Below are 24878 nucleotides of genomic sequence, written 5' to 3'. Positions count from 1 at the left end.
TGGAGAGAAGGGGGTGCCCCGGTTCCGGTCTGCTTGCAGGTAAGTACCCGCGTCTTCGGAGGGCAGACCAGGGGGGTTTTGTAGGGCACCGGGGGGGGACACAAGCCCACACAGAAATTTCACCCTCAGCGGCGCGGGGGCGGCCGGGTGCAGTGTAGAAACAAGCGTCGGGTTCGCAATGTTAGTCTATGAGAGATCTCGGGATCTCTTCAGCGCTGCAGGCAGGCAAGGGGGGGGTTCCTCGGGGAAACCTCCACTTGGTCAAGGGAGAGGGACTCCTGGGGGCCACTCCTCCAGTGAAAGTTCGGTCCTTCAGGTCCTGGGGGCTGCGGGTGCAGGGTCTCTCCCAGGTGTCGGGACTTAGGATTCAAAGAGTCGCGGTCAGGGGAAGCCTCGGGATTCCCTCTGCAGGCGGCGCTGTGGGGGCTCAGGGGGGACAGGTTTTTGTACTCACAGTCTTAGAGTAGTCCTGGGGTCCCTCCTGAGGTGTTGGATCGCCACCAGCCGAGTCGGGGTCGCCGGGTGCAGTGTTGCAAGTCTAACGCTTCTTGCGGGGAGCTTGCAGGGTTCTTTAAAGCTGCTGGACACAAAGTTGCAGCTTTTCTTGGAGCAGGTCCGCTGTCCTCGGGAGTTTCTTGTCTTTTCGAAGCAGGGGCAGTCCTCAGAGGATGTCGAGGTCGCTGGTCCCTTTGGAAGGCGTCGCTGGAGCAGGATCTTTGGAAGGCAGGAGACAGGCCGGTGAGTTTCTGGAGCCAAGGCAGTTGTCGTCTTCTGGTCTTCCTCTGCAGGGGTTTTCAGCTAGGCAGTCCTTCTTCTTGTAGTTGCAGGAATCTAATTTTCTAGGGTTCAGGGTAGCCCTTAAATACTAAATTTAAGGGCGTGTTTAGGTCTGGGGGGGTTAGTAGCCAATGGCTACTAGCCCTGAGGGTGGGTACACCCTCTTTGTGCCTCCTCCCAAGGGGAGGGGGTCACAATCCTAACCCTATTGGGGGAATCCTCCATCTGCAAGATGGAGGATTTCTAAAAGTTAGAGTCACTTCAGCTCAGGACACCTTAGGGGCTGTCCTGACTGGCCAGTGACTCCTCCTTGTTGCTTTCTTTGTTCCCTCCAGCCTTGCCGCCAAAAGTGGGGGCCGTGGCCGGAGGGGGCGGGCAACTCCACTAAGCTGGAGTGCCCTGCTGGGCTGTGACAAAGGGGTGAGCCTTTGAGGCTCACCACCAGGTGTTACAGCTCCTGCCTGGGGGAGGTGTTAGCATCTCCACCCAGTGTAGGCTTTGTTACTGGCCTCAGAGTGACAAAGGCACTCTCCCCATGGGGCCAGCAACATGTCTCTGGTGTGGCAGGCTGCTGGAACTAGTCAGCCTACACAGACAGTCGGTTAAGTTTCAGGGGGCACCTCTAAGGTGCCCTCTGGGGTGTATTTTACAATAAAATGTACACTGGCATCAGTGTGCATTTATTGTGCTGAGAAGTTTGATACCAAACTTCCCAGTTTTCAGTGTAGCCATTATGGTGCTGTGGAGTTCGTGTTTGACAGACTCCCAGACCATATACTCTTATGGCTACCCTGCACTTACAATGTCTAAGGTTTTGTTTAGACACTGTAGGGGTACCATGCTCATGCACTGGTACCCTCACCTATGGTATAGTGCACCCTGCCTTAGGGCTGTAAGGCCTGCTAGAGGGGTGTCTTACCTATACTGCATAGGCAGTGAGAGGCTGGCATGGCACCCTGAGGGGAGTGCCATGTCGACTTACTCGTTTTGTCCTCACTAGCACACACAAGCTGGCAAGCAGTGTGTCTGTGCTGAGTGAGAGGTCTCCAGGGTGGCATAAGACATGCTGCAGCCCTTAGAGACCTTCCTTGGCATCAGGGCCCTTGGTACTAGAAGTACCAGCTACAAGGGACTTATCTGGATGCCAGGGTCTGCCAATTGTGGATACAAAAGTACAGGTTAGGGAAAGAACACTGGTGCTGGGGCCTGGTTAGCAGGCCTCAGCACACTTTCAATTGTAAACATAGCATCAGCAAAGGCAAAAAGTCAGGGGGCAACCATGCCAAGGAGGCATTTCCTTACAAACTGCCTCATCAAACCCTGTCAATATTGCCAGGGGCATGTGCCCAACTTCCATCTCAGCCTCCTGAGGGGCACCTGTTATAAACCCCGTCTCGGCCGCTTGTCAATCATTCTCATCAAGAGATGTCAAGTTCTGATGGCGGTCAAGAACAGGAATATAATCCTGTAGAAATATCCTTGACAATTCTACATTAGATCCACAGGGAACGTTAGTAGAGGAGGCTAATAAAATAGTTGGATCATAAAAAAAAAGCTTAGAGGGTATATTTGAATCCCGCCCTTCCCCTTAGCACAACATGAAGAACCATCAGCAAGTGTTTAAACAAACAAGGATTAGCAAAATGAATCACAATACAATACCCTTTATATACTTTCTTGGCTAGGCCTACCCACTTCACCCTTCGTACCATAAGAATTTTACTATTTAAATCATCTTGGTGACTAAGCTTTAGCCTCAGCCGGTGCACACATTTCCTCATTAAATCCCGAGTATCTTCCTTCTGGATATAATCAAGAGGGGGCGCATTGGTTAAGACCAAAACATATGGCGTACAGTCCGGTGGAAGTTGCAGAACCTCCTTTTGAACAATAGGAGATATAGACTTAGAAACTGTTTCACATTCCAAAGGAGTGCCCATACCACCAGTCAAGGTTGATAGAGTTTTTATGGGTGGATTTCCATGAGTCCCATGAGTAGATGTAGAGTGGACCAGGGGTTGATCCTGATCAGTTAATAAATTAACTTGCTGTGCATCTTTATGTTCAAACGTAGTTTCATGAGTGTGAATAACACCAGTTTTTGAGGAGAACATTTGGGTCATCGATTTGAACATGATATTCTGAAGTTGCTCAAATTTAGTATTTATTAGTGTTATTAATTTCTCCTCTAGAGCTGAAAAAAGAGGTTTGAGCATAGAATCCAAATTAGATGAATGGCCATCATGAGGGACTCTCAAAACTCTGGTATCAAAGCCTAAAACGACTGATGATGGTCCTGCAATTAACAGTGGATCTACCAGAGAATCCGATAATGGAAGGGTGTTTTCCCTTTACTTTGTAAAAATATAACTAAAAATGTCCTACTGCATTCCTCCTCGGATGCAGTTATCAGAGGAGTGCCCCAGCTCCGCCCGCGCAGCAGGAAGCGGCAATGTGCTATATGCGCTGACAGAAGAGACCCCGCCCCCTCTGCTCCGGCAGTCGGACGTGTCCCCCGAGAGCCAAGGCTGGTCTCCAAAATTCAAAGGTGTTTTGTGTTTATTACTGTATCTGATATTTTAGGACTGTTTATTTACATCTTTAGTCCTTTTTATTTACTGATTCTTTTTTTTCCCAGTTTGAATTCGTACTATCATCTATTGGTCCTTTTTGTTAAAGGACAAAGTTATTTCCATCATTTGTTTTCTCGAAGGAGAGATGTGTTGTGACTTGAATTGTTGCTTTGCATTCTCTCCTGAGTTACCAGTTCTCTGCTGCTCAGCCAGTGTGGGCTGAGCAGCAAGGATGCTGCTCCTGGTGAGGCGTTACCTGTAACTAGGCTGAATAAACCTACAGCTTTCAATCTACAAGGTATCCATCTTCAATAACAACACCATGCTCTCAAACTAAATGAAGAGGGACTGGATCAACCTATAGCTTTCATCAGTAGAAGGTTACTTCCCAGGGAAGAGAGGTGGACTGTGACAGAGAGGGAAGCCTTGGATATGGTCTGGGTGCTGAAGAAGCTGAGACCTTACCTTGTTGGTACTCACTTCTGGGTTCAGACGGACCACAGACACCTAAGATGATCAATGCAGATGAGGAGTGTGAATCCCAAACTGTTGAGGTGGTTCATCTCCCCACAGGGAATTGACTTTAGGGTGGAACACCGCCATGGAACAGACCACGCCAATGCAGATAGTCTCTCCAGGTTCTTACGCCTTAGTGAAAAATACTCCCACAGAATTGGGTACTTCTCCCCACTTTAAGCTGGGGGGGCATGTGTTCGATCGGACATCCTTGGCATGGTTCCCCTAATGTTTTGCCTTCAGACCTGTTTTTGCTGACCTTAGGATTCTGCACACTTTAACACAGTTAACTAGTGATAAAGTGCTTGTGTTTTCCCCCTAAAATGTGATAACATTCGCTTACCCCCAGTTGGCATATTTAATTTCCTTATCAGTCCCTAGCAAGGTGCACTACATGTGCTCAGGGTCTGTATATTAAATGCTACTAATGGGCCTACAGCACTGATTGTGCCACCCACTCAAGTAGCCCTTTAAACATGTCTCAGGCCTAACATTGCAAAGCTTGTGTTTTTGCAGCGTTTAACTGCCATGTCGACCTGGCAAACTCAACCTTTTGCCACGCCCAAACCTTCCTTTTAAATACAAATGTCGCCTCCAAGGTAGGTCCTAGGCAGCCCCTATGCAGGGTATTTAAAAAGTTGAACATGTACTTACATGTAGTAGTGAAAACTCACAAAGTAGTTTTTCACTACTGCAGGACTTCTCTCCCATAGGCTAACATTTAGATCAACTTGTTATATCTTGTCAGTATATTTCGCAATTAGGAAGAGATACGTTTTTAGAGTTTGGTGTCTCTGGAATCACAGCTTATGGTGAAGTTAGTTTTTAAATTGTAATTCTGAAATTGCCACTTTTTAAAAGTTGCCATTTTCTTACTTTAGCCATTTGGTGCCTGTCTGTGACCACATATCTGGGGTGGGTTGACAGTTGGGCCTTTTGTATTCCCCCTAGACAGCTATACACAATGGGAGCTTAGGTGTGAGCTGGAGAGCCTTGATGGGCCATCCTGGACAGGATGGGAGGAAGGAGCTGGGCACAGCCTCACTTACAGCTGAATAGGCTGTGACCTACCCACACACAAAATGCTGCATAACCCCCATCGTTAGTCTTGAGGAAGGGAAGACACTCTGAATTGGGAGAGTCTTCAAAGACATGACTTTGAAGTGCACAAAGGCCCAACTGGATATAAATAATGGACCTCTCACACCACCACTTCAGTACGCTTCTAGATCTGTGGCTATTCTTCTAGGAAGAAGGGCTGCTGAAGGCCTGCCACTCAGCTGAACTACTCTTTGCTGTACTCTTGCTTTGCTGTGCTGACCTGTGCCGTCTGACCTCTTGCCTGGTTGTGAGAAGGACTTAACCTGCAGCTCTCTAACCCAGAACCCAGGGTGACTTCAGGGGTTAGTTAGCTAGCCTCCTGATCTGAAGTCTCAGGGACATGACATTCCACCACCCTACTTTGGCACCTTGACTCTTTTATGTGTGAGTCTGCTCTGCCAAGTGGTGCCACCCCAGTCCTGGACACTTGGAAGTGAGGCCTAAGGTGCTTGCTCCAGCAGAACCAATGCATCCGCTGTCTGCCCAACACATTGCCGCCACTGGGTGGATGGAAACCGGCACTTTGCTTCTGTTGCATGGATCGGAGTCAGTGCATTGCTTCTGTTGTGTGGATCAGAACTGGGGCATTGGTCCTGTTGTGTAGATCAGAACTAGCGCATCACCACTGTAGTAGGGACAGACCCAGCGCATTGCCTCCAGACCCACCGCATCTCAGAACCGACGCATTACAACAGCTGTGTGGGAAAAATCGATGCATCTCTGCTGCGGGGATTGACACCGGCTCATGGCTTCTGCTGCTCCCTGCATCTTCGCCATCGAAGAAACCAGGATTAAGTTCCTTTTGTTCAGCGGGCCTCAGTGGGTCCCTGTGTCCTGCCCGCGCTCCATTGTGGTCGGCCTGAACCTTTGACTGTGTCTTGGTACAGCGCAACCAGATATCCCAGATTGGCGCTTATTGTTTCTAGGCGCCATTTAACAGTTTTATATTTAATCTTTCATAACTCAAGTTCTACTTTTTGGATTTTTGTCATTTTGTACTTGTATATATTAAATTAAGTTCTACTTTTCTAACCAGGTGTGGTACCTTTTTGGTGTGCCCTTTTCACAGTTTTACTGTTTGAAGTGTTCCACAAATCCTTTACACATTGCCTCTTAAGTTAAGCCTGCTCTGTGCCAAGCTACAATAGGTTGAGCTCAGGCTAATTTAGGGTGTGTTTCTAACTTACCCCGACTAGAGTTGTCATTCCTGCTTGATCAAGGTGCATACCTCTTTCAACCAGAAACCCAATTTCCAACAGGCCACCTAAGCCCTGGAGATAGATTAGAGAATGGTTTGGAACATGCTTTGTGTAGGTTTAGATTCAAGGGACATAAAATGCGCTATTAGACCATTCCCTGTACTAGAAGTGGCCTTGCTGAGCTCCTGGCAGGGGCGGTACACAAAGGCGCTGAGGCATAGAGGTGGGCAAGATCTCACTGCAAAGGCACACTCTTTAGCTTGAGTAATTTCTCTAAAAAATGTGTAATAAGCCTGTAGTCTAAAGACACTGCGAGTAGGTGTGTTTTTAAGTCCAGCTTTGTTGTCCTAATGCTCAAAGTTGTTCAAAAATATTTAATTCCTCACTAAATTCATCAGTGTGATGTGGTCTTAGCAATGAAAAAGAGCAGTGAAGTAAGTGGTAGGATAAACTGCACCTTCAGATACTCAAAAGTGTTAACTACATACTACTTGAAGGTAATGTTTCAGAACATGTCACTACAGCATCATTAATGAATTGTAAAATATCTTTAGCTATATTTTAAGCAGTACTTCCAACATGATAAGAGTCAATTCTTGATACCAACAATTTTAAGGCAATCATCGCGGAACTCAAACTTTCACTGTTTTTTGGTTAGTGTTTTTGGGGGAAGCAGCAAGCAAATTAATTTTACCAATTGCTGTTACCTTGAGTAATCCTTTTGGTCACAGTAAGATTCTTCAGCACTGCCACTGTCCTTGTATTGATGTGCTTTTTGAGCTGGGGGAGAAGCCCTGCCTTGTCCAAGACCACGCATTGCAGTGCTGCCATTATTGAGGGTAATGTGAATAGAAACTTGAAACCTAACCTAGCCATGTACTTTAAAATGAAAACTGGTGTCCACAAACATTATGAGGATGGAGATTGTGTAGAACACTCATTCAATTAGTAGATGGCATGGAGGAGGTTGGAACCCAGGGGAAAGTCTGTTTGAACTGGAGGATCGACTTACCTGGGTAACGAGGCCTGGCCAGTATTCCAAAGCTCTACTTCGCTGACAATGGAGAAAATGAAAGTAAACAGATACACTGCGCACACACAACTACAGCATGTGTAGTGCATATGGGACCCTACATCACAGAGTATATTAGGGGTTTGAGTCTGATGATGCCGGGTCACATGGTGAAAATCTGTCCCACCCTCCAGCCTCTTAGACGTCCCTTGCGCCCTTCGAGATTGACAGGTAACCACAGTCAGGACTGAACGAAAAACACAGCGCCCTTGGCTTGCAGTGCGTCTTTATACCAGGAAGGCCCGAAGATCAGCAGGCCACGGATGGTAAGGTGAGCCCTGGCTTAGCTCCGGCATTAGTCTGACACCCTCATACTAGCTCGTTAAAAGTGCCTGGCTTCTAACTCGTGCTTTGCGAGGGTCAAAGAGTGACAGTCAACCAGGCAGAGCGAATTTTCTAATTTCTATTGTGTAATCATAATAGTAATTAGAAAATTAGCATGTTGATCTTAAAGGAAATTGGGTAGGCAGAGCCTCTCAGCCCAAAGGAACCAGCCGGTAGGTGCCTATGTACATACAAGTCCCACCCACATACTACTTGGGCATTCCCTAGTAACTTCGATTCTAAGTCCACCTCCTGAATTATTCTAAAATACATAGGCCCTCGTGCAGGATAATGCCATTCAGCTCGTTTGTCATCACGAAAATAGGCTCCTTCTGTTTGTATTTTATAATTAGAGTTAAAATAACAAACATATGAAAGATGCAGAATCACCGGATCGGTAATACAAAGGTTCAAATCCAGTCTGTAAATACCTTAGGTTTGAGATGACCTTTTACCAGATTATTTTAAGTTTTTCACTTGGGTGTGGAGAGTTAGAGCGGGAACTGTTTGTGCATCAATTCCTGTAGGTTTTTCTCGCTGTCCGTGCCCCTTAATACTCATTCTGTCAAATATTTTTCTTGCCAATTTGTGTGAGCGATGGAAAGCCACTCTAGGGTGATTCAGGGTTGACTGGCCTATTGGCAAATGTGGTAATGCCAAAAGGCCTGGTCTGACAGTTCGGGCGTGGGCTATTTTTTGGCTGATTGTGGGCCTCTGATATGGTCTAGCATGTCAGTTTTTAGGTTTCACCTGCACAGCATTGTGCTTACAAAGTCTTTTGTATTTAAAATAATTCTTAAGAGGCTTATAACCTGTCCCTTAATTACTTGAACTTACCATTGGTTGATTCCAACATCGCTGTATTTTACTTGGTTCTCGTTGGCCAGTATGTCGTCTGCTTTCACTGCATGTCCTTCTTTGGCCGTCCATGCCGTCGCGTGGAGCTTGGACCAAGTACAACTTCCCATCACTGGCTACTGTCCAGTGTTCTCCCACTGACTACTTCACTCTGCAGGTACGTTTTTTAAATTTTATTTGATTTATGAGCAAGCACGCCATCTGAACTACCGCCCACCTCCCGCTCTTGTGTTTTTATTTCCGTTTGCTTTCTTATTCTGTGTCCCCTCACATCGGGCCACTGAGCACCACTCAATGTTACACACCATGGAACAGTTGTCACCAGGCCTCAGCTCTCTCCTCAAGTTATTTGGCAGAAGTGCAAAAAGTACTGTTCCTAGGTGCCAATTATAGCTGTAGAGGACAAACCCCTACATCTGTGCCAGTGATTCAAGCTTGTGAATTCAGGACACAGCCTCTAAGCAGCGCAGACTGGCTGTGTGCGATAGACTTGAACCATGTTTGGACACCATTTCATTTTATTGAGTTAATAAAGTGCTTTCAGTAAAGCACTCTACAAAAATCAGTAATTAGATTAGTGCAAACGATGCACTGTGTGGACTGGTTGCACAATGAGAGGAGTTGAGATGTAACCAAACAAATACTTTTTTAGGAGGATATGCTGTGTTGTCAGTATTTGAAATGCACACTGGACTGTAGACACCATTTACGACTCTGGAATTCTCAGCAACTGTAGGATGGTCTGGTATTTGTGTCACTCCAATGTATTCTTCAGTGATAGTTTGTATTGGACAACTGGACGGGGGGGGGACGCGGGTAGTGTTAAATCCTATGTCAGCGTTTGTTTAGATGCATCCCTTCCAAGTACCACGACTCAAAGTTTAGACTAATGTCCTCAGTACCGCATTAAAATTCTTAGCCACCACTGTTAAACAAGCTTTTAAGAAGGCGCTGAGGCAAAGCAGGTCGCTGGCTGTGGATTATAACTAACAAGGATGCAGTCAGCGCCCTTGTTGTGCGCTTCTACCTGGGCAACTTTGATCTGGGGCTCAGGTTGAGGAGTGGTGCTAGGTGACGCCTTGGGCCAAGCTAAGTGTAATACTTATACCTTTTGCTTTCAGTAAAACAGTTAAGCTGTGGCCGTCAGGTCGCACTCAACGGCAGGTAGATTCAGCTACACACATGAAAAGAAACAAACTAACAGGCTTCCAACATAGCCTCATGTGGGTCCGCCGTCTTTTGCAAGCCTTGTACCGGCCTAGTTGTTTGTGGTGTAGCATTTGAATAACAGCACTGCGCCAGAGGAGTAGTATTATGGGGATAAGGTTGCCCGCAGTACCCAGAGTCTTGTCAGCTCGTGCCTGAGGCTGAAGCTGAAGCGCATACTGAGTGGAAGTCACGGGGTGAGCAAAGTTGATATGCTGAGCGGAAAAAAATAGGAACAGAATTGTTTCCCTAACTGAACCAACCTAATAAGCAGGTGCTGGTTTCAAACTTTGTCATGTGCGAGCAACAGCAGCGCTGTAGTTCAACAACCTCTGTCTGCGGCACCACAAAGCATTCTACCATAGTGTGTGCAACTAAATAGTGCAAATGTCCTGAACCAATAATAAACTGCATTTTTCATAAAAAGGTAAAATATAATTAAATTACGCTTTCATTTATTTCGAGGTTTGGAAGAGTTATCATTATTTGGTCATTCGGGTGGTATTTTGTAACTGGAGTGTGAAAAAAGCCGAAAAATATACATGCACTAAAATGTTTGATTTTTGTGCACGACAATGCTAAAAGTGTAAAGTTTTCTTAAAAAGTCAAGGTTGCAGTGTTAGATATTCTTTTTCAGAAAGCAAAGTGGTGATCCCTGACTGTGTACAACTCCATTTCAATATCCCTGTGCTTCAGCGACATTTATTTTTAATTCCAGTCACCTGAGTGAGATCTTTGGCGATTGTATTCTGTTTGCTATTTAATGAGACAATATCCATTTATGGTAAGGTAGTTTGGTAATTTAAAAGCTGTTCATGATCAGATCACAGGTTCCTGACTGATTCCAACATTCAACCTTATGAGCAAAAGAAAATTAGTACTACTGATAATTTGTTGCCTTTTCCTGTTATTGTGAAATGTTTGGCCCAGTCCACAATAGTGATTTGACAACCGAATTAATTCTGATAATTGTAGTCTTGGTTTGCTTCTGTAGTGCCATTAACGTACCAGATTTTAGTGGTTTTGCTACTAAAAAAATGTTTACAGGACCTGAACTTTTCAAAAAGAAGCTAAACAGACTAGTGTGCAATATGTGTACTTTTATGTGTGTTTGTGTATTTGTGCATGTGTTTGTGTTTTCTTGCTTAGGGGCATAATGGAAAAGTGGCAAGCCATGACGTAGCTGGCAAGCTATTCATGTTCCTTGGGTAATTTAAGCCTTCAGTTAGCCCTGGCTTTCTATACAAGATCACTTTTTTTTTTTGTATGTTTTAAGGCAATTTCCGAACCATTTTTTGTTCTAATTATGTGTTTTCTGATATATATATTTATATTATATTTGTTATTTCATGTTTGATACTGCTTTATTCTATTCACGATCAAGTGTCACTCATGTGGCCTTAATATGTCACACATAAGCAAACCTAATTGAAAATGTTTCACACATGCAAACTTGGCAGCTATGTAGATGTGAGGAGCTGCTATTAGTTTCTTTGGGCTGTGATCCCCAGTTGTCAACTGGTTGATATGAGAGAGAAAGTTATTTTAAGAACCATGATTAGGTTACATTATTGCTTCAAATCATTGGTGTGCCCATGAGGGTGTGCTATGTTTAAACTAAGGGTCTGATTTAGAGTTTAGTGAAGGGGGTTACTCAGTCACAAACATGACAGATATACCGTCCTCTATGGTACGATCTTATTATAGCCTGTAGAGATTGTAATACGGCAGTCGGGATATCGGTCACATTTGTGATGGAGTAACCGGTCAGTCAAACTCTAAATCAGGCCACAACTTGTTAGAGAAGTTCTGTGAAATATGTTAGTGAGAGTATGTGGATTTGCTGTTGAAGTCGCCATACTTGGCCAGCTGTATTACTTGGTGCCATGGAGTAGTAACAGAGAGGAATAGAAAAGTGAGAGTTCTCCAGAGTTTGACATTGAGAAGACAAAAGTTAAGGAACAAGGCTAAGTAGGCACTTAAAGGCGAGAGAGAGGTAGTAGAATCTGTGGCAAATAGCAAGTGTAAGCCAATGGAGAAGAGTAAAATGAGAGGCATTGCTCGATGGTAAGAGCTCGAGAGGAGGAATAATAGAATTGAAAATAGACAGGAGATGATACAGTGTATAGTCTGGAAAATGAGGAGAGTGGAACAATACTCGAGAAGACACTTACAAATGAGGGTCTTGGTTAATTGGAAAGAGGGCAGTGGTGGCATAATTTCAAATGGCAGAAATGGACTCGAACTTGGTTTGAGAAGTAGATTACAAAATGTGACCAAAGCTATGAGCAGTAGCAGCGGTGTAGGGGGAAAAAGGACAAGGTGGAGGAAGATGGGCACAATGAAAGACAGCAGGAAAAGAAATCTTGATTTTGTTAGTGTGGAAAGAGGGTGAACAGAAGAGGGTAAAGGAGGCCTAAATGTGAATCGTCAGACATGAGCTTGAAGATACAGTGGTAGAGGCTTAGGGAAAATGTAGTTCGAGAACCGGAGTATTCCAGTTGGATACCATGAGGTTGTGGTTAGGGAGCAGATTGTCTAGACTCAGTGAGTGAGTTGCGAAGGAAGTGGAGCAAAGGATGGTGTGATCATCTGAATTGTAAATTGCCAGCATTTCGAGTAGGCTGTCTATAGACGATGGCTTTGAATGACAGGAACTTCCATGTGTCACTAGGCCTGTTACTGCATAGCTGGTCTGTATAGGTGATAAAAGTCCTCTGTTAGACTGTCACAGAAACCCCAGTAATAGAGACTTGTATATGTTGTCCGTACTTTCCCCCACCTACCACTCCACTCTATGCCCTTAGGTGTTGAAAGATGGTGTGTGGTGTGGGACCCGCCAGATGCAAAGGGTGTGCACGTTCCCGCCTCCCAATAGGTTCACTCTCACCAGAACAAGAGACGTGATAACTTATAACTCTCTCCTTCTTCTAGATGCTCAATCATCGCTTCACGCTGCAGGATCTGTTGACATGTGTGACTCGGAGTGATCTGCAATACACAGGCATCAGGTAAATTTCAAATGGTACCTCTACCGTTTCTGACCATACCTGCTGCTAGTTCAGCAGAACGGATTCAGGGCACAGAACTGGAAGTGATTGCGTCCAAATTCTCAATACAGGTGCTTCAACAAATGCCATTAACTTAACGTTGTGTGAGGATTTCAGCAACCTGCATTCAAAAGCCACTGAGGAGGCAAAGATGATTATGGTATGCCCATTGGGCACCAGGCTTCGAGCTGATTGCATTCCAGGCCTGGGCTGAAGTTGTAATCGTTGCCCACTGCCAACTCGTGCACATACACACTGAGGTACAGGCAGTATGACACCACACCTAGATGCCATCACTGCTCTCGAGATGGCTCCCTACAACCAGCAGGGTCTTCGCTTGAGCCGGAGTTAGTGAGCCCTGCTTAGTGTCTTGCTTTTATGTGAGCCATGATAGACCTATTCTTCAGTGTATAATCTCTACCAGAAGGAGTGTATTTTATTGGGGGAAATGGCGCACCAAGGAGAACTAGCTTATACTGAATTAGTCTAGCACCTATATCTGCAACGGTGCACTACAATGGGGAATACACCCTAAAACCCCAAATATTGACTAAATGAACAGTCAATTATCCTTATGCAAATACTGAGGCACCCGTTGAACAAGTGTACAATTGTTCCAAAAATGCATGGTTCCACCCTTATGGTAAGATAGTATATATATCAAACGATTTTTTTCAGCAAATATTATTATAGAACACAGCTCAATGAAAAGCAGTAGAACCAAAAACAGTAATAAATGATAAATTACCTAGTTTTTTTAATTTCCAAACAAATACATACATGGTCCCCCTAATAATTCATTGCACAATCCCTAAACCAACACAAAAGGTATATATAAGTCCCATGTCTCTCAAGTTCACTGAACGATCAAATCGTAATCCATATTTACTTCCAAGTCCATTATGTTTGATCTCGAGTGTTCCTCCAAATTTGTTTACGGCCCTAAATTTGAACATAACATCCAATAATCCTTACAACGACCTCTCAGCCAACACATGTTTCGTCGTTTGACTTCTTCAGGGCTGGAATGTAGTTGCTTCTTATATTTGCATATCTAAATCCCAAGAATCATCAACAACCAAAATTACCTTCAATCAAATCATATTTAAATCACTCAAGACCTATATCATCAATGCATAGTGGGATCCAGAAAACAAAAGCCTGTTAAGTAAATTAGTATCCAACGTCCCAGTCAAAAACTCAGAAAATCACCCTACTAATCCGTGCAAATACCCACAGTAATGACAATCCCTATACACGCTGCCATAATCACCCTAGTGTACATGCAAAATGATTTATAAGAGTATGAAGTATAATAGAAAAAAATGTAAAATAGCACGAATGAGAATACAGTGTAACCCTTGTGTACTGTCACGTTATAATTAGCAAACCACCTGGTGATATCCCAATTTAATGTGTGCCATTAGCACTTCACCTCCAGAAACACAGTATCACAAACTCTCTAAACTTCATCTGACTGCAAGCCCACAGTCAAAGCGTTTCAAAGGACTGCTGCCCCAATACACCGAACTTCAAACGCTATCCACTTCCTATAAACAAATATATCATGAGCCATTTCCTCGTCTTGTTAAGTAAGAACATTGATGACATATCTACATCTTAATTATTACGTAATGTAGCTCCTCTGTAAAGCCCAAAAATAATACCTTGTGAAAAAATAGTTGTTCCTCCGGCAGCTGCCGAAGTAAACACAACCTCTGTATGACCTTGCAGAGAGACGCGCACCCGCTAGATGCGGTGCGTCCCTGTAACTGGCATATTTAAATCTTACTTGATCAGCGAAATAGATGAAGGACCAAGATTTCTGACCTCTTTCACTCAAAATAAGAGGGACTATGCCCCACATTTGAGTACCAAGTTTCTCTCATCATCAAAATAAATGAGGGACCAATTAACCATTGTCAATTGGTCCATCCTATTCCTCAGTGTATTGGTTCCCTCTGGTGTGCCTTTGGGCCTCATGGATCCGATGGGGCCTCTGAGTGGAGTACTACTGGCAGCTACTCTGGCACCAGTCGACCTCAGATGTCTGCCTCAGGGCATGCCCTGGCCGTACACAGGACAACTTGTTGCCCAAGTCTCAACCAGTAGCACCGCCATCAGCACCAACGCAGACAGCAGCTTCACTTGCCAAAGATGTGACTCAGTCTAGATTGCATTGTTGCTTGTATAAAGCCTGTATATGTAATTAGTGAAAAATACATAATTTTCACTGATAAAAATATACACTTTTTCCCACCCAGATTTGAGGGAAGCCTGTATCAACATAGACTTTTGTCTTCCTTGTAGTTATTTGATGTGAACAAAGCCTTAGCTGCTTCAAATTGACTTTTACATCATTGGTCACAAAAGAATATCTCTGGAGCTACCGTTTCTCGCCAACACCTTTGAAGTAGCTCACCAAAGTCAAGCTCAGCCCAACACATCATTTAGAGGGTGTATGCATGTTAAAGAGGACAGTGGTGTTCATATCAAGAGCCTTAGAGTGGCAGCCAGCCAAACTAACTGCAGGGCCACATGCTAACACACAGACATACACAGGTACCCATGAGGCCTGCAAAGTGATAATCTGTTTCCACTATCAATCTAGCAAAGTCACAAGGAGTTCAGACATGTCACTGGCCCCACTCAATCTGTCACAGTATGTTTGTGAACAATGGGCTAGCCAACTGTAACCAGAGCAGAAGCGAGAGAGGAATCACCTAAGTGTGGGCGGTTAGCAGACAGAAAGATTGCAAGTTGGTTTCATGATCAGCCCAAGAACTGCAGAAAGCAAGGGTTAGATCCCCTTCTAAGCTACACTGTCCTTTCACCTTTGTGTATGTGTGCACATTTAGGGGTGTGTGTGGCAACGTGTGTCTCCCTGCTGAACATTGTTGCTCTTTGGAAGCTATTCCTGGTGGCGTGGACCACAAAATATAGTTGACTTCATCAGACAGGGGTTCTTCTCTGACACAATTTTTTCACTTTGGGGCATAGTAGTGGCCTCTGCATAATAATGATCATCCTTCACATACTTTGGGCATTCTTGTTCTTGTTGTGCATTCTCAGCCATCAGTAACGTTTTGCAAGTAACTTTTGGCTATTCCTGGCTTAATAATGGCGGGTGCTGGTGCATTTTGAGCTCCCTGACGTCATGGTGGCCATGCTTGGCAAAGTGGTACTTTTCATATAATGGTGAGCATTATTGTCATATTACATTAGCAGTATGGCATGAATTCATGGTATGTAATCATAATGCAAGTGCATTTGAAGCGGATTCCGTTTTTGTGAAGCATTTGGACATGTGGGTATTTGATGAAATGGCAAGTTGATATGTGGCAGCTGCCTATTTATTAAAAAGGAAAACTGGTGTTCTGAAGGCAAAAATCCTGTTTCTTTCGGAGAAAAAACGGGAAATTTAGTTTTCCCAAAATGCAATAGGTATTTGGTAGAAAAATGTTTATTTTCAGAAACTGATATATGGATTAAGACAAAATGATTGCATTTGCAAAACATAATGCCAGCTGATAGTTATCCTTTGATTAAATCGGTCACTATCTCGGGATGATTTTCTTTGAGCAGAATTAGCTCTAAGTACTGAAAATGTTGGAGACTTGTGATTTACAGGTTTTGTAGTGTGCGAGGGAAACTTGCACCGCTGCTTTCGCAAGCATTAGATGTTTTTGAATGAAGCCTGGATTGCGGCTGCACCTGTTGCAGGGATACATTAGAAGCTCTTTTTAGTTCAAACATTTATCATAAGTAAAAAAAAAGAACCCCTCCTGGCTGACATATCTTTAAGAGTTTTTTTTATTTGTAACTTTGTTAAAAAAAAAACACAGTTGGGCGACATTTTCCGAACTTTTTCTGCTTTGCTTGGCAATCCAAGCACCCCATTCAGCTGATGAAATGTTATAGCGAAGCCCTCTATCTTTAAAATCTGAAGTAATATAGTGCACAGAAGATTGCACTTTTCTGCAAAAGTGCTGACGTTTGCAAACCTTCGAAAAAGTGCTGTAAGGTTGTGTAACCAGTTATAATTATGTAACCAGTTATAATAAATCCAACTCTAGCAACTTTCAGTTTTTGTTGCAGCCGCAAGTGCCTTAAAAATGTCTTCTTTTTTCTGAATTAAGAACCATTGACTGTTCTTGTTGCCTGATATATCTGTTGGGGCTCTACCCCTCCCCCTCCTGCATCCTTCCACCACCTTTAATCCTACTTTTCAGCTTTGTTTCCTATCTTGATCTCTGCAGTGCCCCATTGTTACTTCTTTAGTCCTGTGTCATGCTCTCATCCAATCCATCCTCCCTTTTACTGTCCAAGACAACCTTCACTTTCTCACCATCTCCCTCTCTCTTCCCCTGACACCCATTTCTCTGTCAGATAATTTCTTCACCCTTTCCTCCTCGGTTTGCTATACTTCTGCAGTTTCCTCCTCACGTGTTCAATCTCTTCATGGTCTCCTTTTTGTCTCCCAACTCCCCCTGTTTCACTTGCACTGGCTCTCCCTCCTTGCTCTGTCCCTCATTTCTCCCCACGTCTCACACCCACACCTTCCCATTCTTTTTGATCCTCTTTACACCATCCAGATCGTACACTTTCCCAGGTAGTTGAAAGACACAGGTACTTGGAAAATACAATTAGAAGATGGACCTACCCTCATGTGCACTTGTGACAGACTGCATTACCTATTCCTTTTTGGGGTCGTGAGGGGTGGGGGTTGATCGGGTGAAAGAGAGGATACTGATTGTGGAATAATAATGTAGTTTTATATTAACCGACACTGCCTGAGGTATAGTGCTGGTTGCCGGTGCCACTTGAACAGCACACCCACGATTGTGTGGACACATCAGTCAGCTGGCTGGTCTAGAAGTTGTTTTACTCAGCAGAGCTAACAGGCAATTTCGATAAAAGTTTTGATTCTATGTTGACTAAAAGATGAAGACACCAGACAAATATAATACATTATTTTAGTAATCCATACTTTGTCACTTTGGTATTGGGTAATTTATTAAACTATAGTATTTCAAGAATTTAATCATACATGCCAATTTCATAAACCACTTTTGATTATGTGGTTGAGCCAGTCACTGTTTAAATGTAGCCTTTCCTTCAGCCTTAACCACGGAGCGTATAGAACCCAGTGGCTTGGAGAAGGTATGTTCACATTAACTGCAGTACTTTTAATAAAGGAAATAGAGTTTGAAATTTAAATAAACCAATTCCTCCCCGAGGCCCTCGAAAATGTTTGGGGAAAATGACTGATGAGAAATGGTTCTTTTAATTAAATGTTTTAATTAAAGGTACTCGAATGAACTAGGTGTGAACTCTGATTCCAGTACTTCATGGCCTCAATGTTGTGGTTTAGGAGCAGTAGGCGGCGCCCATGTGCTGCCTGTAGACAGGACAGCCACTTTAAAACGTCTGCATGGCAGTAACATATCAAGATAATTAACTTGTGATCTAATTTTTTGTTTCTTTCAGGGGAGGGATGGTTTGTCGAATCTGGGAGGCAATCCTGGAGAACCGTCGCTCCAAAGCAAATCTGCAGTGATTCCCCAATGTGACTACATTCCAGCAACGCAGAGGAAACGGCTGTTCAGAATAGGCGACACTGGAGAAGTACTGCGTTTTGCAGACTGGGATTCCTTGGAAAGATGGGATTGAGTTATATCCATCCTCATGATATCCGCTCCCACCTTACCCCAGATAGGCATCGGGCTGGACACACTACAAGAGTTTTTATTTGAAGCCCAATGCCAAACACTGAAGAGCAGCTGTGCAGTCATTTTTATATTACTTCTAATCTGTTTATTTGCTGAGTTCCACCTGAGCCAGCAATATCAGTAGCACTTTCTACAATCTCTACGAAGATGGGTCTCATAGTTAGATTGTAATCAGGCGGGGTAGAAGCAAATGTGCTGTTGAAGGCAAAATCAACATTGTGATCATTACACATCAAATTGGTGTGATGTACAAGCAGAAGTACATGCTCTGTTCTGATACAAGAATGCTCGTGCATCTGACATAGCTCCCAATGGGACCAATAAACAAAGAACTATTTATGAAATCCTGTGCCGAATGAATGGGATATGTATATATATTTCTGAACTGACAAACTACTCATAACCTATCCCTGGACTGGTTCTACCTTCTTCCTTCATGAAACCTGGCCTGAGATGGATTGGCTCAAAAAGGCACAGAGAAAAATTCTCAACATGAGTGCTTCATTGCTTATGCTTTCTTTACACAACACTTTTCTCTGATTGTAAATTCTCATTCAGGATAAGGCTATATTAATAAAGAGTTTATTTCCATTTTTCTCCATGTGTATTCATTTGAACAAAGATGACCTAAATTAAAAATTAATGTTTTCCCCCAAAGATATATATATCTAGTTATGCTGCAAAAAATAAACTTAAATACATCTAGTTGTAGGAATGAATCGACCAGGAATCATAAGCTCAAGTGAGGTGAGCCTTGTGTGAACCTGTATCTTTTGAATCCAAGCTGGCACCTTGCTCTGTAAACTTTTTTTTTCACTGGGGGGCAGGGGTATGGATTTTTAAAGTACACTTGGAACTGGTCATGACTGTTGTAAAAGCCTAGCCTGCTAACCTCTATTCTCTTATAAAAACATGGTTAATTTTAACTTATCGCATTGATATCCACACCTCTCTTGGGGCTGCATGATACCAATCCCCTTCCCCGTTCTCTGGGAGACACTAGCCCCTGTAAAGCAACCTGACCGCTGGGGTAACTGTTAACCTTGTCAAATATTTGGTGACCAGTCGAGTGTCTGCTTAAAGTTCTGCTGTCATTCCTTATACAGACATAGGTCACTTCTGCCTGGTTTCCTGCACAAGCTCATGATAGGGCCTGGGGTTCCACAAGCCACAGAGCACGGTACGGGGGAGAGGGATGTCTTAGAAGCTGTGGAAACAGACCATTCACTCCTTCCGTAGCTTGGAGGTCCTTCTCTGTTGCAGAGGCTCAGTGCATACATTTTGGCCCATTATACATGCTGTGGAAGTCAGTAGGGGGACGCAAAATACAATGGTCAGATCCTTGGAGTTAGGTTGGTCCTCAGCGGTAGACTGGCATCCACCCACTGGTTGGGTTTCTCCATCAATGTGCTCCACACATGTTTCTCGTCTTCAGTGGAGTCCATCCATGGCACTGGTAAGCCATAACTACTTCCTGGGAAGAGAAGGATACCATCAGCCTGGACTTTCTCAGCTTTCCTTCTAATGCATATCATACATTTTCTCACATCACCTTCCAAGCCCACCCTTGACCACATAGCATCATTGCACAACTCCATCTATTGTCTCAGCGGCATATTCACCATTTTTACTTTTTTTTTTCTCCAGACATCTGGTGCTGAAGCTTTCTGCAGTGCATCCCTCTCTTCCCTTCCATCTCAGATAGGAAACCATAGTGACCACATATGGGCAAGAGAAAAACTGCATATACAAAGTCAGGTGCTTTATTCTGACTGTCCACTGAGTGTCACTGCTGCATCTATGTGGAGTTAGCCAATGCTAGACTATGACTGGATTAAGTGTATTCACTGCGGCCCATGGGATGCAGGGGTTGATGTACTTCACCTTCTCGACCTCACAAATCCCTCATTATGTGCATACTGTCCGTGCAGAATAGACTCTTCTGACTTTCTCTTGTTGAAATCAGGCAGTTTATCACCGATGAGAGGCTGACATCAGCTGCCTCAGCAGGACTGGCTAACATTAACTAGAAGTAAGCCATCTCCACGGACTCAACTACATACACCATTGTGTGACGCTTGTACTACACTTGTTTCCATTCCCATGCTCTTGCTTCTTCCAGCAACAAAATTACTTACATTTTTACCTCTCATTCAGAACCCTTATTGGCCTGCTTTCCTGTAGCCTCCTGCGGTTCCCTATGCACTGTTCAGTGACGCCATTCACACTCCTTCCCTGCTATACTCACCTCTGCCCATACTGAGCCGCAGGCCCCCAATCTGCTGGCTGGAGAAGGCCTCCTGGTCCCATACAGTGAACTCTGCGCAGGCTTCCAGCAGGTCCTCAGCTCGGAACCCGTCGTACACCATGGTATGGTTGAAAGTGGGGTTCAAGCTTTTCTTGATCACCCGCGTCTTCTGGCGACTTGATTTGCTGTCATCTGGGAGGACATAACTGGAAGATGATGAAGGGTTAGACTACATGAGTACTCACTCATTTTGAAGCATGTAACTGTAGACAGATGAAGGGGTTGAGACTTTGTGATTACTCACTCATTCACTACTGCACACTACCAGCAACCCCAGCTGCACGTCATATATGCCTATGTCCAAAAGAACAGGCCCTTCATCAGATGTGGCTGTTACAGTTCTGGGGAGGGCAAACGTGTCTTTGACAGTAAACATTTTTGAAGAATCTTCAAGAAATTTGTCAGGCTTAGTCTTATGATACTGTGGGAAGTTCCATGCAAATCAGTCAAGGGAGCAAAGTTAAAAGGAGGCGGTGGGACTGATTAAATTAGCTAATAACTGGTGTTCTTTAATGTATCTTTATGGAATTGACAGGCTGTTAGGACGGTAAATCCGGTGCAATAATTTCAGGTTTTGTTGAGGTCTAACGAAGGGTCTGAGTGGTGAGTGTATGGTGGAGTGGGCAAAGACAGATGGGAGGTTACAAATCATTTTTAGGATAATTCTACAGATCTCCACAACATTTGGCAGACACTTGCCACGATTAGCTTGCTCTTGATATTTTGAGTTTCATGTAGATCTTAGAGGAGTGGGGTGACAAAAAAACACAATTGCACTGTTTCCCCATTTCAACTCTCATAGAAATCGTTGCTCTTCGCTTCTCCGCTACCGAAAAAAACTAAATGAAATTACACCAAACTTGGCATAAAACCTGGCTCTCTCATTGAAAGCATCAGGGGAAATGTATTGCCCTTTCTATTACAAACCGTGGCTGCTACTGCTGCCAGTTCTTTCTAGTCCGGTTAAATGACTAATCACTCAGAAAAGAGAGGCACATTTGGTGTGTCCCTCTAGGCTGCAGAGACTTGTTCTGGGTCCCAAGCCGTTTCACAGCCCCTCAGAACACGTGCGATTGTCCTGCCTGTTGAGGCTAATAATCAAAAACATAGTCTTGCTAAAAAGGGAAGTCAGACTGGTTGTGGGGATCCACTTTATAGTCATTCAGAGGGACAGTCCCTTCCCAACATTAGCTTTATTAATGTTAACTTGACGACTAGATTATTATTAGTATAGGCCATAGAATAACTCTAGCATACGCATAAAAGTGCCCTTGAATATAATATAATCATATTAGTATCATGCTGCCTTTACAGTAAGAATATGTCTAAATGCTCTTCCCTCATCATCATATTGTATATAAGCTATAGCTGTGCCTTCGGCACATTTGCCTTCGGTATACACATGGGTTCCACGTAATCCAAGCATCAGATTGCCTTTAACAAAGGTATCTGAATACCTTTAATATAAGCACTGCATTTCCCCCAACAATGGAATCACATTGTTAATACTGTAAGAATCGGAATGCCTTTTGAATCTACCCTTACCCAATATGCACATCTTAATATCCTTTATTAGCATAATTATATTTCCATTAATGTATTCATCAGAAAGCACTTGATATTAAAAAGTCCTTGCATTACATAGATGTGAGCAGGAGCATGCCTTCCTATCCGCTTAAAATAACACTCAATATATATATATATATATATATATATATATATATATGTCCAAGGTTACATAATTAAGTGACAAAGGGCCCCAAAGATAACATCATGTTGCAGTTAGGATTGAATTAGCAATAACAAGCATCATAATTTCCCTGACAGACGCATTAATTTTCTCTAGTTTAACAATTATATTAGCTAGATATCAATATCATTAAGAAGGAACATCAGATAATTCATACTGAAGACCTCTGATTCCCATTACAAGCATGTAATTATCCTTGAGAAAGGATTTAAAAAAATTAGCAAGGAAAATTGTACTTACCCTGTAATAATCCGTTTGTACAGTGTAATGCTGTAGATTCACATGCTCTGCATATTCCAGTCATCTAGTGTCGGGCTTAAAGGTACTGCAAATTGTATTTCGTCAAAGAAGCCTTTAGAGTCACAAGATGTAGGGTGACTTCTTCGTTAGTTGGTAAAGGGCATGGGTACTGACTCCATTTTAGATTTTTTCGCACACTGGGTGAGAGTAGGATGCAGTGGTTACCTGTTGGACCTGGCTTTTTGACAGGGACATCCCCAAACTTTTTGCCTCCTTCCTCCTATTTTTTCTGACCTGTTGTTGTTGGCTTTTGACCTCTGAGCACTTTACCACTGCTAACCAGTGCTAAAGTGCATATGCTCTCTGTGTAAATTGTACTATTGATTGGTTTATCCATGATTGACTATTTAATTTACCTGTAAGTCCCTAGTAGAGTGCACTACATGTGCCTAGGGCATGTAGATTAAATGCTACTAGTGGGCCTGCAGCACTGGTTGTGCCACCCACCTCAGTAGCCCCTTAACCTTGTCTCAGGCCTGCCATTGCAAGGCCTGTGTGTGCAGTTTCACTGCCACTTCGACTTGGCATTTAAAAGTACTTGCCAAGCCTAGAACTCCCCTTTTTCTACATATAAGTCATCCCTAATGTGTGCCCTAGGTAACCCCTAGAGCAGGGTGCTGTGTAGGTAAAAGGCAGGACATGTACCTGTGTAGTTATATGTCCTGGTAGTGTAAAACTCCTAAATTCGTTTTTACACTACTGTGAGGCCTGCTCCCTTCATAGGCTAACATTGGGGCTGCCCTCATACACTGTTGAAGTGGCAGCTGCTGATCTGAAAGGAGCAGGATGGTCATATTTAGTATGGCCAGAATGGTAATACAAAATCCTGCTGACTGGTGAAGTCGGATTTAATATTACTATTCTAGAAATGCCACTTTTAGAAAGTGAGCATTTCTTTGCACTAAAATCTTGTTGTGCCCTTCAATCCACGTCTGGCTAGGTTTAGTTGACAGCTCCTTGTGCATTCACTCAGACACACCCCAAACACAGGGTACTCAGCCTCACTTGCATACATCTGCATTTTGAATGGGTCTTCTTGGGCTGGGAGGGTGGAGGGCCTGCCCTCACACAAAGGACTGCCACACCCCCTACTGGGACTCTGGCAGACAGGATTGAGCTGAAAGGGAACTTGGTGCATTTCTTAGAGACTCTTTGAAGTCACCCCCACTTCAAAGGCACAACTTAGTATAAAACAGGGCCTCTGCCCTACCTCATCAGACACTTGCTGGAGAAGAAACCTGAACCAGAAACTACATCCTGCCAAGAAGAACTGCCTGGCTGCTCAAAGGACTCACCTGTCTGCTTTCTCCAAAGGACTGCTGTCTTGCTGTTGCCCTGCTGCCTTGCTGAACTCTTGTCTGGCTGTGAAAGTGCTCTCCAAGGGCTTGGATAGAGCTTGCCTCCTGTTCCTTGAAGTCTCAGGACCAAAAAGACTTCTTCCTTTCACGTGGACGCTCCGTGCGCCGAAAATTTCGACGCACAGCTTGTTTCGCGGCGAGAAAAACGCCGCACACCGACGCTGATCAACGCGACGCCCTCGGGACGATCGAGACTTCGACGCACAACCTCGCAAGGACAAAGCCGCCCGACTTCCAAGGAGAAATCGACGCGACGCCTACCGTGAGTGCGAAACTTTGACGCACGGCCTCGCAAGGACAACGCCGCCCGACTTCCAAGGAGAAATCGACGCGACGCCTACCGTGAGTGCGAAACTTTGACGCACGGCCTCGCAAGGACAACGCCGCCCGACTTCCAAGGAGAAATCGACGCGACGCCTGCCGTGAGACCAAAATTTCGACGCACGGCCTCGCAAGGACAACGCCGCCCGACTTCCAAGGAGAAATCGACGCGACGCCTACCGTGAGATCGAAACTTCGACGCGCAGCCCCGCAGAACGACGCGCAGCCGGAAAATAAGCAGGAGAATCCACGCACAGACCCGGGACATCTGGTAATCCTCGCGATCCACAAAAAGAGACTGTCTGCGCGCCGGAAAACGACGCCCGACTTCCCCGCGTGGAAAAGAACGACGCAAGTCTGTGTGTGCTGAGCGGAAATCGACGCACACACCCCTTTTTCCACGCATCTCTTCTCCTGTGGCCCTCTGAGGAGA

At 44.2% G+C, this 24878-nt stretch overlaps 2 protein-coding genes across 6 annotated transcripts in view; one reads left to right on the top strand and one right to left on the bottom strand.

Annotated features, from left to right (window-relative positions):
- Positions 1–19004, top strand: part of LOC138285381 (mitogen-activated protein kinase kinase kinase 6-like) — a 376389-nt gene extending 357385 nt beyond the window's left edge. Inside the window, exons 28-29 of one of the 2 annotated variants that reach the window (XM_069225240.1) lie at positions 12561–12637; positions 18167–19004. In XM_069225240.1, coding sequence (XP_069081341.1) covers positions 12561–12637; positions 18167–18236 — 147 coding nt within the window. In that variant the 3' untranslated portion in view covers positions 18237–19004. The remainder of the gene's footprint in view (positions 1–12560; positions 12638–18166) is intronic. The other variant, XM_069225238.1, reaches the window with a different exon arrangement.
- The window catches only part of SYTL1 (synaptotagmin like 1), a 272953-nt gene continuing 264541 nt past the window's right edge, over positions 16467–24878 (bottom strand). For all 4 annotated transcript variants that reach the window (XM_069225245.1, XM_069225244.1, XM_069225243.1 and 1 more), the window contains exons 14-15: positions 20657–20862; positions 16467–19882 (exon numbers count right to left, since the gene is read on the bottom strand). In XM_069225245.1, the coding sequence (XP_069081346.1) occupies positions 19743–19882; positions 20657–20862 (346 nt within the window). In that variant the 3' untranslated portion in view covers positions 16467–19742. The remainder of the gene's footprint in view (positions 19883–20656; positions 20863–24878) is intronic.

Source organism: Pleurodeles waltl, chromosome 3_1, assembly GCF_031143425.1.
Source record: "Pleurodeles waltl isolate 20211129_DDA chromosome 3_1, aPleWal1.hap1.20221129, whole genome shotgun sequence".
Classification (NCBI taxonomy): domain Eukaryota; kingdom Metazoa; phylum Chordata; class Amphibia; order Caudata; family Salamandridae; genus Pleurodeles; species Pleurodeles waltl.
Note: the sequence above shows the minus strand (reverse complement) of the source record. Positions and strands in the feature narration are given on the sequence as shown.